Below are 15,357 nucleotides of genomic sequence, written 5' to 3' on the forward strand. Positions count from 1 at the left end.
CAGGTACGAACGAGTGTTGTCGTCGGCCTTGCCGCACGCGAGTAACTCCTCTCCCATCGGTGTACGCACTCGGTAGGTTAGACTTTGATACTTTGGTTTCCTGATTGAGTAATAATGTGTTTTGAAAAATAACTTTTATCGGTTTACCGCCATCACTCCGTAGTATTTCTTTGATCGCCGCAATGCACAATATAAAATACTTTTTACCAAAAGTTCATACATGTTAAATTTTCAAAATTTCAATTATTCTAAAGGACAGACCAACATCTCTTCAGAGTTGGTTTCAAATGAATAACTACGTGTACCGAATGTTCAATGTATCATTATTTTCGAATCTTGGTTAATATAAAATATCGGATTTCGTATTATGACTAATGATTTATTCTGGTATTTTTGTACTAACATTAATGCGATTCTGAAAATTAAAATATTTAAATTTTAAAATATCCTATTGTTTTCCTAAATTATAACCGTTCTGAAAAAAAAACGTAATCATTAACGTTCGAAAGCAGATATATTTTTTTAGCCAAAAAATTTACTTCTTATAATTTATAAAATATGTAGCGATTAATATGTAATATTAATCGATTGTAAGACGTTTTATATCTATATTCATCATTATAATATAACTTTGAACGTTTTCTAAAAATAGACTATACTTTGGTTAACGCATAAATAAGATTATTTTAAAAAACTCGATTGCTTTTCAACAGTAGTTAAATCCACCGTTTAATCGACCATATCTGCTTAGAACCGTTAAAAAAAAGTATTTTTAAATACAATTTGTTTCTATTTTAAGATTTGAAGACTTCCTCTCACCATTAGCTCACTTTAAAAATTCAATAAAGAATGGTTCAGGAATAATCATTCTGAAATTGCATTTATAATGTGAATACTCATTATCTGTGTTACTGAGATCTATAAGTAATCATCATTGATCGAAATCGATGTTTTGATGTTTATTGACAGGTACCACCGCGGAGGTTACCGACGGTTGAAGAAGTATCGAGTACCGGTGATCGTAGAGATGGACGAGGACGTGGACTATGAAGATGTTCGTACAGGTACTGGTAATGACGTGGTGAGTGACAAAAGTACCGGAAACACCAATTGGTACAGCGAGCGACCTGGGCATGACCAGTGGTCCGACCACGGGAACCATCACCACCGGATCCGTGGCCACGCGGTGAACGCGAACATACTGACAACGATTGAGATATTGATGACCAAGTTGAAGGCGGCCAAGGCCATGAAGATCATCCTACTGCTGGCCACCAAGCTCAAACTGCTCTTACTGTTCAAACTACACATACTCACTAAACTGTTTGCTCTGGCCCAGACCCTGAAGCTGCTGACCACTCTTTCTAACCCGTGGTCATTGTTAGCGAACGCGAACGTGGCGGCCACGGTTATCGCCAACGTCTTGAACACGCTAAACGTCGGTAACGCCGGTAACGCCGGTAACACCAGTAACACCGGTAAAGTCATCGGCACTGCTGCTTTTTGCAGGAACACGCTAGCCAGCCATTCCCGAGTCGATGGGGCACATGAAGGAAGGACGATTGCAGTTGCTGCAAGCGTCGTGTCGACCTGGACGAACAGGTAAGCGATAGACATTAAGCGGCCGATACGAAACGATAACGCGTATTGTTCGTATGTACCGATTATCGACTTTTTTTTTAAATAAAGTTTATAAAATCTGCGTATCGAGAGTGAATCGAGGGAGGGCAATCGGAATGATACTCTTTAAAAATATCACCGAAATTGGGCAATTGAGTCTTCTACTTATCAGCTACGATCAAAAATGCGTTTAAAATCGATTAAATATACAATTTATTAAATTAGGTAAAATCAAGGCTGGGCATTAACGAGTTAAAAATTAATGTTAAGTTAAAAAGTTAATTTAATTTTGACTTTTTAACTTAACTAGTTACTTTTGGATTTTTGTTTTAACTTAACTATTAACTTTTTAAATTTATTTCTTAATTAACGTGAAATTAACGAATTAATTTTTCATTTTAAGAAGTATGTTAAGTTAATTTATTTTGTTTTTAATTTTTTATATTTCACCATTTCAGTCTATTTAGTTTTTGTGTAAAAACTATTTACTGTGAATTGTTTAAAAATAAATATTTAATATTTTTCCAATCACTCTGTACTCTAAAGGAACACCCTGTATATATATATGTCAGAAAATATTTTCTAATAAAAGGTTTTATGTTATAAATTAATAAAGTATATCTATATGAATAAATGTATATGTTAAAATATTATCCAACTATTACAACTTATTATATTTTCATTTCTTATATAATTTTAAGTTAATTTGTATATAATGGGTATAAACTATAAATAAATAATTATTAAATTATATAAATTTAAGCTACTAAATAGTAAAACTAAAAATAAAATGAAATTTTTTTACTATTATTTATATAATATATATATATAATAATTTTTATTATTAAACTAACTTCAAAACTAAATTAAAACTGATTTTAATATTTTAGTATTTTACTAAGTATTAAATACTTAATCTATTTAATAAAATATTTTGTGATTATTAAACAATCAATAATACTAATAATACTCTATTACAAACGTACATACATAAATAATATTAATTCATTATTCTTAGCCTTTTAAGTATTAATTATTATTTATAACTTATTACTTAAGAAGTTATAAGATAAGTCACTACTGTTTTTTTCTTAAAAATGAAAACTTCAATGAAACACAATATACTATATGAAAATGCTCTATTTTTATAAAGTATAATAAACACTATAGTTATAGTCTATAAATTAGTTTTGAACTCATAAAAAATAAATTTGGCGTTATATATAAAAAATGTCTTTTTTTAACTTAATAAAAAGTTTAAAAAAAATGTGTATTAACTTTTAACTTAACTTGGTTAACCTATAAAAAATTAACTTTTAAATTATTGTTATTGGTGCAAATTAACATAACTGAGTTAAAAAAAAATCATTAACTTGCCCAGCCTTGGGTAAAATATATTTTGAGCCGTAGTCCGAATCAGTTAATATTATATTTTAAATATGAGCCTTCTGAATGATAAAATGTCCAAAATATGCACTAACCCTCTTATTTTTCACCCACCCCTAGTGCACATCATTTGCGATAAGTGACATAAAATTAATATGCTCTGAAATACATTTGAAATACGAACGTACGCATATTCATACACGTACACCTATTCACTCACTCCACGCGATGAGTAACCGTTAAATCATTTAATTCTGTCATAATTGATATATTTTTTAAATTTTTGTTCCGAAAGTTTATGACAATTATACGAGGAATGTTTTGAGAAGAGACAACCGAGACCAGTGGGTTTGATTGCAAAAGGTGTTTCAAGTATAGCGGTTTATTTTATGGTATACATTTATACATGCCCATGTTTCGTTTTAATAAAAACGCGTTGAACACATTAAACATAACTCTCACTGCCCTTACTAGTTTTAGAACATTCCACTGAACCGTTTGAATTAAATTTGGATTATTTGTTTTAGTGGTTTTCCTTTATTGTAAATCAACAAAACCGGACAAGTATGATTAGAACTTTTTAGATGTATAATTTTTTTTTTCATATCTTGTGTTCAAGTTAGTATTTTCAGAATGCAGTTTAAAATGTTGGATCTAACTTTTGTAGTTACACTTGGATTGCGCCTCGTTATGTTACACGGATAAAAGTTTCACCGGCGATGGAGCACCTATAACTTAATATGATAGGGGGAAGGACTCGTAATTACAGCTACCACATTATAGGTTTCGATTGAATGGTGTGCGCCGCACCTAAATCCGGATAAAAGCTCTCGTTTGCTATACCGCTTAGAAATATGTGCATACGACCGCGACAAAATGTGCCGAGTTCCAACGATGTTTTTGCTTACTGCGTAGTAATACGTAAAACGTTTATGTGCTATAATTAAATAGAAGTTTGTTTAATGTTTTCCATAAGACCACGAGAATGACTCGGCGTTTCCTTTCCAGAGGAAAAGAATCGATTAAGGAGGTTGGAGCGTAGCATATTTTAAGGAGTAATATTTAGGCATTTTATATCACATAAACATTTGGGCTGTCAATGGGTAAGTAGTAAATGAACATTAGTGTGTGTAATCCGTTATCGTGTTATTGTACATCGACTAAAATACAAATTCCCGGAACTACGATAATAATCAAAATAAACATTTTATCTTTACATTATATTAATTTGTACAACTCTACGGTATATCCGTTTTGATGATTCAATATTATTATAATATAGGCAGTAGTGTGGATAACGTAGTACTATAATAAGACATTATAAATAATAGTGTGGGAGCACATATAAATCTGGAATTTAAAAATCTGGACCGTATATATATGGACTGTATAATCGGATATACAAATTTGGATTATATATATATATATTGGTTTTTATTACCTACCCAACCCTTTAAAACAAATAAATTTAATTCAGATTTATGCAGTCCAGATTTCTACATTCCAGGCTTATACGGACTCGCAGTCTAAAAATCTTGGGTCCAGATGTATACGGTCCAGATATGTACGGTCTAAATATATACAGTAAAATTTCAAAATTCCGGGTTTATACTTGTACCCAATAGAGTACCAATAGTGAAATACAGTGTACCTAAATCTATAAATATTATATGTCATAAGCTCATAACATTATACAGCTATACATCATTAATCATTATACTATATATACTATAATTATAAATTTACATTTTGTACAACTTGAATATTATAACAATTAAAAACTAAAATGTGTTTGAAAAATGTAATTATAGATAAAATAATTAAATTAATTTTTATACAAGGGAAGTAGATGTAATTATTGTGTTGTTATTTTATTGTAGACTATCTTTTAAAACTTCAGATAAAAGGTAATCTATATAAAATTATTCTAAGTGTGGCTTCATTCGTTTATCCCAGAATTCATCATCTTTTTCGATTTTTTCATACATCAAACCTTAGTAAATATATAAAAATAACATATTAACTATAATATAATAATATTAATTATAATATTACCTTTAGGTGTCTAAACACAAAAATAATAGAATATTTTACGTGTTCTTTGCAGTTGACCTTGGACTTGGTAAAGTAATTATCATTTCTCTTCAAACTTGGTTGACCGTTTTCAATATTACAATTTTTTATTTTTTTCAATGTAATTCCTTCCTTTGGACTTAAAGTTTTAACAGACGCTGGACATTTAATTTCGACGAGAATATCATTACCAATTAAACCATCAGGAGATGCCGCTAAAAATGATAAATTTAAATCCACAAATAAACCAGCATTTTCTATTTTTTTTATCTAATTATTTTCTCCAATTTCCCTTTAGCCATATCTTTATGAAAAATTCCGTATCTTGTGGCAGCATTGCCACTAAAAGTTTCGAATAATATTTCTTTTATAACATTTTCACGTGACGTACTTTCGCGCATTTTACATATTTTGCCAAACAATGAAGTAGTAAGTCTATAAATAATATAAAACATTCAAATTTCGTAAAAGTTAATTGTTTGGTTATGAATTACCTTTTTTTCCGTTCTAAATGTTATTTATCACATCGATGTTGTATTTTAGTTGGTTTTTCTAGTTCTTGGATTTCACTTTCCGTTAATTTTAAATTTTCCATGAACTTATTTTTTAACAGTTGAATTTCAACTGCGGTAAATTCAGAAAATGGATAATGAGGTACATTTCCATAATTTTTGTCTAGCCCTGGTAATTTTATAATTTTTTCTTTTATCTGTCGGTACACTAAAAAGTCACTGACGTCATCTTCGAGTTTCACTGGTGACTGTATGTTTTTTAATATACATTTTTGTAAATTTTCCGGGGCTTTTAGTCGTTAAATGTTTGTTAAAAAGAGAAATGTGGTTTGGTCCTAAATTATAAACAGTGACTGCTGCGTTACACCTTAGCTGGAATGATCCTTTTAATGAAAAATTCACATGTTTCCTTCCAACAAATTTGGTCAAAATTGAATTATAAAGTTCAGCCGAATTATTATTAAAACCATATATTAAACTTTCGGTGTGATATGTTAAAATATTCCGGGCTCTAGCAACTTCATTCCACAAACCAAAGTGGTTTAAATCAAAAACAATGTTTTCTACTCCTAAAACAAATAAAATATAACATATTGAGGAAACATTTTATAACTATAATAACATTTATACAGCAAATAAAGTTACACACCTTTCTTTTAGTCTTGACAAAAATATGGTTGGCATTTAGTGTGGTCCTCGAATACATGATTCGGTCCATTTGTAATATCTGCTTTGAGTAACGTCAATGACTCTTCAAATGATCGACTTTTAAGTTCAAGTCTCCTGTATTTAACTGCTTCAGTTACAGCATACTGAAGCCTCATTAAACGATCACGTATACATTTTCGATAACAACCAGGTATGACATCTCCTTTATTATTTTTCCTTTTTCCACTTATATCTCTAAGACAATTTATATAGTTACGTAGTAAATGATTTGTAGACTCAATTTTTTTTATGCCAATATTTGTACCATATGGCTTTTCCAATCTTAGGCGCTTCATAATACTGCTGTCTCCATCTCTTAAAAAAATGTAAGTGATTTACTGATTACTGATATTAGTCGACTCGAAAAAAGAGTGAGTTATTTAATAATAAATTCAAAAGTATAAAATGTATAAATTTAAATATTTAAATAAAAAAAGAATATTTTTATTTACCGATTAACTGAGCATAAATAATATTATGCATGTCCAGACTTTGTTTAAAACCTTCAAAAATAATATCGGCTTCCATTGCGGTTGATGCCGAATTCCAATTTTTGAAACAAACATGTTTTTGTGTTAGTTCGCCACAATTTTCAGCCAATTGACATACACAACAATATTTGTTTCTGACTCCAAAAAATATAACCTTTTTGGTTCTAGCGCCGATAATACAAATCTATAAATCATAATAATATTTGTAATTGTTTATAATTTGTATTACAATTAAGTTTTGCTTACAACACCAGACAGTGCGTTATATTTGGTTTTATAGGATCGTTTGCTCCAAGCTCCATCAGCAACTACTGCAATTTTAGGTCTTCCTAAATGGTTAATTTCGCCCTTTTCTATAGCCGATTTGGCGTCTTTTCCAGCAATGAGCATTTCTCTCCATGCTAAATCGTTTAAATTTTTAAAAATATTTGAATGAACATGTTGATATAATTTGATGGACATATTAGGCATATTCATAGTAGCAGCAAATTGCACAAATCGAGTGTGAGTATCCTTGTTCAGTATTTACAATAGAAAAGACTATAGACGTATTTACATCTATATTATTATCGTTAAGATTTTCGCTTTTTATAATTCCTTGTACGCCACACACTTTGCAGTTAAAATAAAACGCGCTGAAAAATCCATTTCTTATTTCTTTTGAAAATGTTAAGTTACTAAATGTACAATCAAATCCTGCATGTTTAATAGACTAAATCGTTTAAAATACATATCTAAAATCAACAATTTTTCTCCTCTCTAAATTTTTCCAAAAGTTTTCAGTCTCCTCCACTTCAGTAAATATAATACTTCAACTTATGTCGAGAATGTCTGATGAATTATCTAGTATAGAAGAGGGAACATTTATTAATATTTCTTCGTTTGTATTTTTTACCTAAAAATTAAATAAAACCTGGTGAAAAATTTAGTGGAAAAAAAACTGTAAGATAATGATGATGGGTATATGGCACATTGACAGAATTTATTATTCGAAGAATTAAATTTTTTTTCCAGGTTTTTAATTAGCAAACAGTTTCTTTTCGTAAAAATTAGAAATTTTATCTAAATTCTAAACTTTAATCATACATAAAATAATTTAACTAGTAGTAAAATAATAAATTATTTCATATAATTAAAGCGATGAAAAAAAGGATTACACAAAAATATCTCTTTCTAAGGACTAAACATTAGTTTAATTAAGACAATAGCAGACGTTAGACTAATCAAAATTCAAAATTCGAAATTCAAAAATGAAAGTAAGAATATTACTTTTTTTTGCCGTAGAATATTAATAACGTACCGGTGACGAACCAAAATAAGTAAGCAGGGCAATAATTATTATTATATTGTGCCCACCGCCAGCACGCGTCTGTTTTTATTACTTCTACAATATTACAAGGTATTATTTTAATTTATTATATACAATAAACTCATAGATACCTGAATATCGTCGTTCTCTAAGGTTCTATTAATTTTGGAACGTATATTTTTCAAATTATGCCGTATTTTTTTCCGTAGCGCAGATAATTTTGTACGAGTTTTTTTTCTAAATCGCCAGTCATTCATGTTAAGGGGGCTGGGAATATATTATTATTTGAAATTATTGCAAAAAACGAACACAGTAAAACGTCACTAAATATAAACTGATGGTAACAACTTACTATTTTCATTGATACAAGTCTATTGCAACATTATTACTAAATTTAATAATATAATATAAAATATAAAATTAGAATTTCGAAGGAAATCAAACTCAATAACAATAGATTTCTTATCGCCCGGACGCGAACGAACGGAACTGACTATATTCAATAGCATACACAAGTTAACGTGTGCACTCTCAAAAATATTTTTGTACACTCGCGACAATGAATAATTTTAATAAGCTGGCGAAAAATTAACATATTTTTGGTAATCTAGTTTCAATTTTTTAAAATTATTTGAATTCGTCAGCCTCTTTTCTATGATTTATAGGAAACAGATTTTGGAAATTTCGGAAAGTTTACGTGGCACAGTTCCAAATAACTTTGCTTACTTTCTCAAAATTAACTTGTACTTTAAAGTGATAACAAGACAAAAAAACTAAAAAGTTTTTCCTACAGATCATAGAAAAGAAGCTAATAAATTAAAATTAAAATTAAATTACTAGAAATATTTTTCGTGAGCTCATAGGGCTAAATGCATGGGCGTAGCTAGGATTTGAATCAGAGGGGGGGGGGCAAAATAAAACACTAGTATTTATATATATTATAATTTTTACATTATACCAATGTCAATCATCTTGGATCTTCGCAAAATCTGCTTAAAATTTTCTGTTGCAGCTTTTCTTTTTTTTCATCAAGCAAATTTCTATGCACGCTTAGTATGCAGAGACTTAAAATAATTTACAGTGTATATAATTAATATCATTCGTACTGATAAAAAAAAATTGTTTTAATTTAGCATTCAGACGATTTTCCGTCATCGTTGAATGCAACCAAGTCTTTACCCTTCTTAAGGTACTGAATGACCTCTCAATAGTACAGGTTGTACATGGCTGAGCTAACGAAATGTGCAAGGCTTGCTTAATTTTAGGAAAAAAAAAACTGTTTCCTCCACTTTATCACTCATTTCCATGTCTAATAGTTTGCTTTTAGCAAGTTTTTTCTCCTTCCAGGTGTTGTATCAAAATTCTGCTTTACTATCCAAGTCCTTAATTTGGTAATAATCGGTAAAATCATTTATTTTGAGTTTAAATTATTTGATGTTCATATCTAACATATTTGAAGGGTATAATAAGAAAGGTGAAAAAGCTGGTAGGTTTTCATCAGAAAATCTCCGCTCCAATGAGGATATCAATGAATCCTAGTATGGAATTAGCAGAGACCTCTTCCAGAATTCTACTGAATTTGATGCTGGAGAATTTGAATTATTTTTTTGTCGTCCGGCAATCCTAGGAAGATTAATTTCTGCTTCTATATTCTCAGCTGTTGCGTTTGCAGCAGTTAAAATTTCTTGGATTTTCGCGTCAAAATTTTCACGGTGATCTTTCACTATACCTACTATTTTTTTTATATAATTTGAGCATTTTAGTAAATCCAAATTTTTCAATTACAGAGCATTCGCGATAGGCTCAAATAATTTAGAATATTTTGCTATGAGGATTACACTCATAAAAATACTTTTATTTGCTACAGAATGCAATTGAAAAGCAACTTTTCTTGTTGCAGTGTTCCCATCTTTCGATAATTTGTCTAAAGCACGTACAATTATCTCAAAATTTTCTTTGAAAATTGAAATACTTCTATATTTTTATGACCATCGTGTCTCACAGAATGCTGGTATGTTTAGGATACATATTCTACGTAAAACAGATTAGCGAAAGAAGTTTATAGTATCCTTTGCTGTTGAAATTGTGTTACGTATTTCTGGAACATAATTTAAATCATTGACCACTAAGTTTAATTTATGACTTGCACAGTGAAAAAATAAAGCATGTGGATATTTGGCTAGTAAAATTGATTGCACTCGATTGATTTTCTCTGCCATAGTTGCGCAATCATTGTAACCTTGTCCAACAAACTTCATTCCATCGAAACCTTCGTTTTGAATAAAATTATCCATTATATTAGGTATGTTGGCACCGTTCATGGCATGTAATTCAATGAAGCCTTAAAAACTTTTCTCTGATGGCCCTTTTCTCATCATCAAAAAAATCTAATTCCAATAAACAATTGCTCTGTTCCTGAGGTATAGGCGGTCTCGTCTGCCATTATACTGAAAGCTACAGCCTTTTTGACATAATTCATAATATCATATTTGATTATTGTTCCACTTATATTGATGATTTCATTCTGAATTTGTGGAGATGTGTAGATAGCATTTCGATTGCCTTTTTCAATATGGTTTTGGAGATACTGATCACCAGCTTCAATTCGCATTTGAATTAAATCATAAAAAAACACCTACATAAAAAAAAAAAATCAAAAATACATTATTAAATAATTCAATATTTTATAAATTTAATTATTTTATTCAATTACCTTCATTTTGACCCTTTCCTTTTAAAGGTAGATCATGGGTTCCGCAAAATAGTACATTTGAAATTATGGATGAAACAATTCTTCGGTTTTGTTCTAGTACTTTTTGGTGCCCGGATACCATCATAATATTTATAAGTACTTCTTTCATAAAACTTTTAGCTGCTTCGGTTGCTTCTTGGTGCCAATTATTAGAAATATGATTTCTACAGCTCTCGTGCATATCTTTGTATCGATTAAAAGATTTGATGATAAATGAACCTAAAACTCCTTGGACTTTTTTAGGAGGAAACAGAAGAAAATACAAACAAAAAGCGCCTTTTAGTGATTTAGAATACGCAAACCAAGGAGCATAGGCTTATAACCAACTATGGTTACATTTTCTCTTTGATCCAACAGCATCTTCACTAAAATTATAATTTTCAGGTGGTGTCCAACAACGTTTCAAGATATCCATTTTTTGAGATTTTGTTAAAAGTTAAGACCGTCTCACCCATTTACCTATAGTAAAATAATTGATGCATTTATAAAAACTTTGCAAAATATAAATATAAATATATTGGTCATAATGCATAAATATTTTTCGATTTACCTATATCATTTTCACTACTAGCTTCGTTTGTAGACTTTTTAGAAGTTGAAGGATCTACATTTCGGATATTGGTATTATAAGAATTGGAAGGTTTGTTGGAGGATTCGGGATTTTTATCTATTTCTATATTACTTTCACCACTACTTTTTTCTGCCAATTTTCCTTTTTTTAGAAAAAAACCTAACCTAACGTTACAAAAAGATGCCAATAGATTTGTAGGTTATGCCAAAAAAAAAACAAATGTAATGCAATTATATCATGAGATATTTTAAAAAAATATCTTAATTTTAAGGTCTTTTAAAATTGAAAATTAACTTTGTAGAAAGCCTAGTTATTTTGTCAAATAATTCATACATATATTAAAAATTAAAATAGAACATTCCAAAGTATGTGTAATTTACCACAGCTTAATGGTCTAAGACGTACGAAAAATACATGTTATTACGAGTAGTTAAGTACTAAGACGTGCTAAGAAATTTTTTTAATTTTAATATAAGATATGTACTTACCACCAAAAAACTTTCGTATGTCCATCGTATTCGTGTACACTGTTGAAAACTTCTATTTGCGCGAATACAGAACGATATGTCGAACTGGTACATTATTATACTACTGCTACACTAAATTATAGCAGGTATGCGTATGCGTTTTGAAAAAGTAATAATTGATATAATATATAGTTTATCGCATAAACCGATTAGCATTAAACACGTAATTCAAATAATCTATAGATCATTGGATAACACATAAAACGTCAAAACGATTAGGTACACGTGTAAATAACACCCGGTCCCACTAAACTATTTTTAGACTTGTATCTTATTTGATTTTTGATTTTAATGTAAAATTTACACGTTTGTTATAAACAAATATAATTCAGTTTGAGGCGCAGAGGAGGACATGTGCCCCCCTGCCCCACCCTCTCTACACCCATGTCTAAATGCATACAAAATCCAATCGTTTAGAGCCGCCATAATGGTAATGCTAAAACTGTTTGTCTTACTATTATAACATAATAATTATTATATATTCGCCCGTGTAAACCGTTTATAGAATATACTATTATAAACGAATACATTAACAATGGATTCATTCAAAGCACCTTATGGTAATTGTACTACGCCCTCGTGGCCTGAAGGAATTCAATTTCGTTCTTTACAATATTATCACAAAAACCGTATTAAAAAGCCGACGGATTCAAATTTTAGAATGCATGCGATGTTCCATACGAGTGTTATGATTGACAATTTGATAATATTTCGGTGAATTTTACATCACTATTAAATGTTTTACAGGCGAATAATTTGAATTTTCTTCCTGATTCCCTCCTTCCCCCAACTTATGTAGGTGCTTAAAATTTATCTAGGATTAATATATCAGGATTTGGTTAGACCCCGCATTAGAGTAATAACCGTTTCAAGTCACCACATCAGTATATAGACGATGATTTTATACAAAAAAAAACCCATGTATGTGGATATTCTTAGTGATATATGCAATATTATATCCATAAAACTGCGATTTTCTTGAACATTTTTGAACATAATTGGTGGTTATCATTATTAAGAGGAAAATATGTAATATAAACAATCGATAAAACGCAAGCTATACATAAATACTCGTACGCAGGAAAACACTTGTCCCAAAGTTGAGAGGAATTTATATTCGCATATTTTCACATCGGTTTCTTATAATATTCGAAGAACATTACCTATGACGAAAAATTGATATAAATGAATTGCATTGTATTCGTGAAACACAATGCAATAAACGCAAGCTGTTTCAATGCGTGCTTTTTTTATTAATTTGAAATAATATTTGTAATATATTTGTAATATTATTACAATGTATTATCGTATAATAAAATTATACAACTAGATCACAAGACTTGTATTTAGTACGTACAAAGTTATATTTTTTTCCGGTACATCACAATAATGAATGCAACAAATTTATTCAATATTGTTTTGTAATTATTTGACACAATTATCATTTTCGACAGTAAAAATTTTAATTTCATTGAAAACCATTTTTGACGAATAGACATAAGAAAAAATTCGTGAAATATTTATGCTGTTACTGATGTGTCATTATCCCTTGTCAGTAGTTGTACTTATATACACAGTAACAACAACAGCAATTACAGCATATATACATAGCTATTATTAAGATAAAAATTGAATTTTTTTTTTTTTACGTAAAAATACGTCTCGCAATTCATTACTGATTGGTATGTACACTGTATACTAGAATCGTATTTTTTGTTACTGTATTATATTATTGTTTTTATTATAATATTAAACTTGACGTTAATTGGAAATTTGCATAGCATTCTTTAGTATCCCAATTTTCACAATTTTCACTTTCGTGATTCGATGACGGACGACAAACATAAACCTGAAATTATCTGTTATAGAGCATTCTCTTGACGATTATTCGCCGGAACAATAGATTCTATTATATATTATATATAATTTTAATTAAAATTGCAAAGCGAAAACGAAATAAATATGATAATCAAATAAACAGGTTCCTATACTAACCAAATAGTAGAATAATATTATTAAATTATAACAAACTGTATGATTAACTATAACTCATAGGTTGATGCATAAGATTTATAGATAAGTATACTTAAGTTATCTACATGCAAAATTATTTCCAACACTTAATTCATTATACTTATTTTGTAAACAATAAAAAAAAAATCTAATTCTTGAACGAGCACATGTTGGTCGCCAGTTTCATTCAGAATAAATATTAAACAGAAGAATTTTTACACCTCATTATTACGTTAAAACGTTGTTTTTACAATAATAGACTAAAATAGAAAAAACAATTATTGCATGTAATAATCGATATGTCACTTTCACAAAAAAAAAAATAAAAAAATATTTTAAAATTCGTTTTAGTTAATCATATTTTAAAAGAAAAATTAAACTTTGAGAGTATGCAACTAAAATACACACACATTATTAAGAAGAACAATAAAATAAAAAATTGTTATTTACTTTCTATAAATTAAATTATACAACTTAATTTACATTTTGTTTTACCATCAAATGCCATTATAAGCACTTACTCTAGATCAGCGTTATGAAAAATTATTTTTTCTTACTTTTATTTAAAAATGAATTATTTATATATTATATTTTATATCGGTTGCATAAACAAATTTATTTTTGGTTAAAAATCACATTAAAATCTAACTTAGATTTATATAAAGAGTTACATAATTTATTGCATTTTGTATTTATAAAATTAAAATAATGTGATGTACCTACTTTTTTTTTTTTTTTGTAAAGGTGAAAAAATAACTAATAAATAAAAAAATATTATTTATACAATGTCTGCTTTGAAACTATTATTGAAGGAATATAATGTTTATATGTTAATACTAGTTTATACTATAGTATAATACAACATCGAAAAATAATGAAAATAATGAAAATAATTATTTCAGGTTCCTATCATATTTGGTTGATTATATTCGAAGTTATTCCAGTCAACGTTTAAAGAGGTATCTGGATACTGATCAAAAAAATATTAACAAAATAATGATAAAAATGAAAAGTATTTTCAGATGATAATTCAATTAAATTTTTGATAAATTATGTTTTTATCTAAATTATAGATATTTATTTACTTTTATTATATTAATATTTTTTAATATCGTAATGCAATATAAATTAATTTATACTCCATTTCATAACTAAAAATTTAATATAAACATTTTTAAGGAAAAAATATCAATGAACCATAATTATAATAGTTTGACGTTATTAATATTTGATTATACAGAAGATAAAAAATATTTTTGTAAATAAAGAAGAGTAAATAATTATATTATGTTGTTATTAATTGAATCGGTAATTTCGAAAAGACTAAATGTATCTCAATAAAATGAAAATTGTCAACAAACTTAAAAAACTGTTTTTAGAGATTAAAATTAAATT

General features: G+C 28.6%; 1 protein-coding gene and 2 pseudogenes across 1 annotated transcript; all 3 read right to left on the minus strand.

The window, feature by feature from the left end:
- Positions 1–5,492: 5,492 nt before the first annotated feature.
- On the minus strand, positions 5,493–6,770 carry LOC112690579 (annotated as a pseudogene).
- LOC112690621 lies at positions 6,744–7,618 on the minus strand. Its single transcript, XM_025564669.1, has 2 exons — positions 7,037–7,618; positions 6,744–6,974 (listed from the first exon to the last, which is right to left on the minus strand). Exons 1-2 carry the CDS (start codon positions 7,265–7,267, stop codon positions 6,744–6,746), a joined length of 462 nt encoding a protein of 153 aa, XP_025420454.1. The 5' UTR covers positions 7,268–7,618.
- A 1,428-nt stretch (positions 7,619–9,046) lies between these two features.
- LOC112690631 lies at positions 9,047–10,629 on the minus strand (annotated as a pseudogene).
- Positions 10,630–15,357: the final 4,728 nt, after the last annotated feature.

Source organism: Sipha flava, unplaced genomic scaffold (genome assembly GCF_003268045.1).
Source record: "Sipha flava isolate LNK unplaced genomic scaffold, YSA_version1 114_pilon_pilon, whole genome shotgun sequence".
Lineage (NCBI taxonomy): Eukaryota > Metazoa > Arthropoda > Insecta > Hemiptera > Aphididae > Sipha > Sipha flava.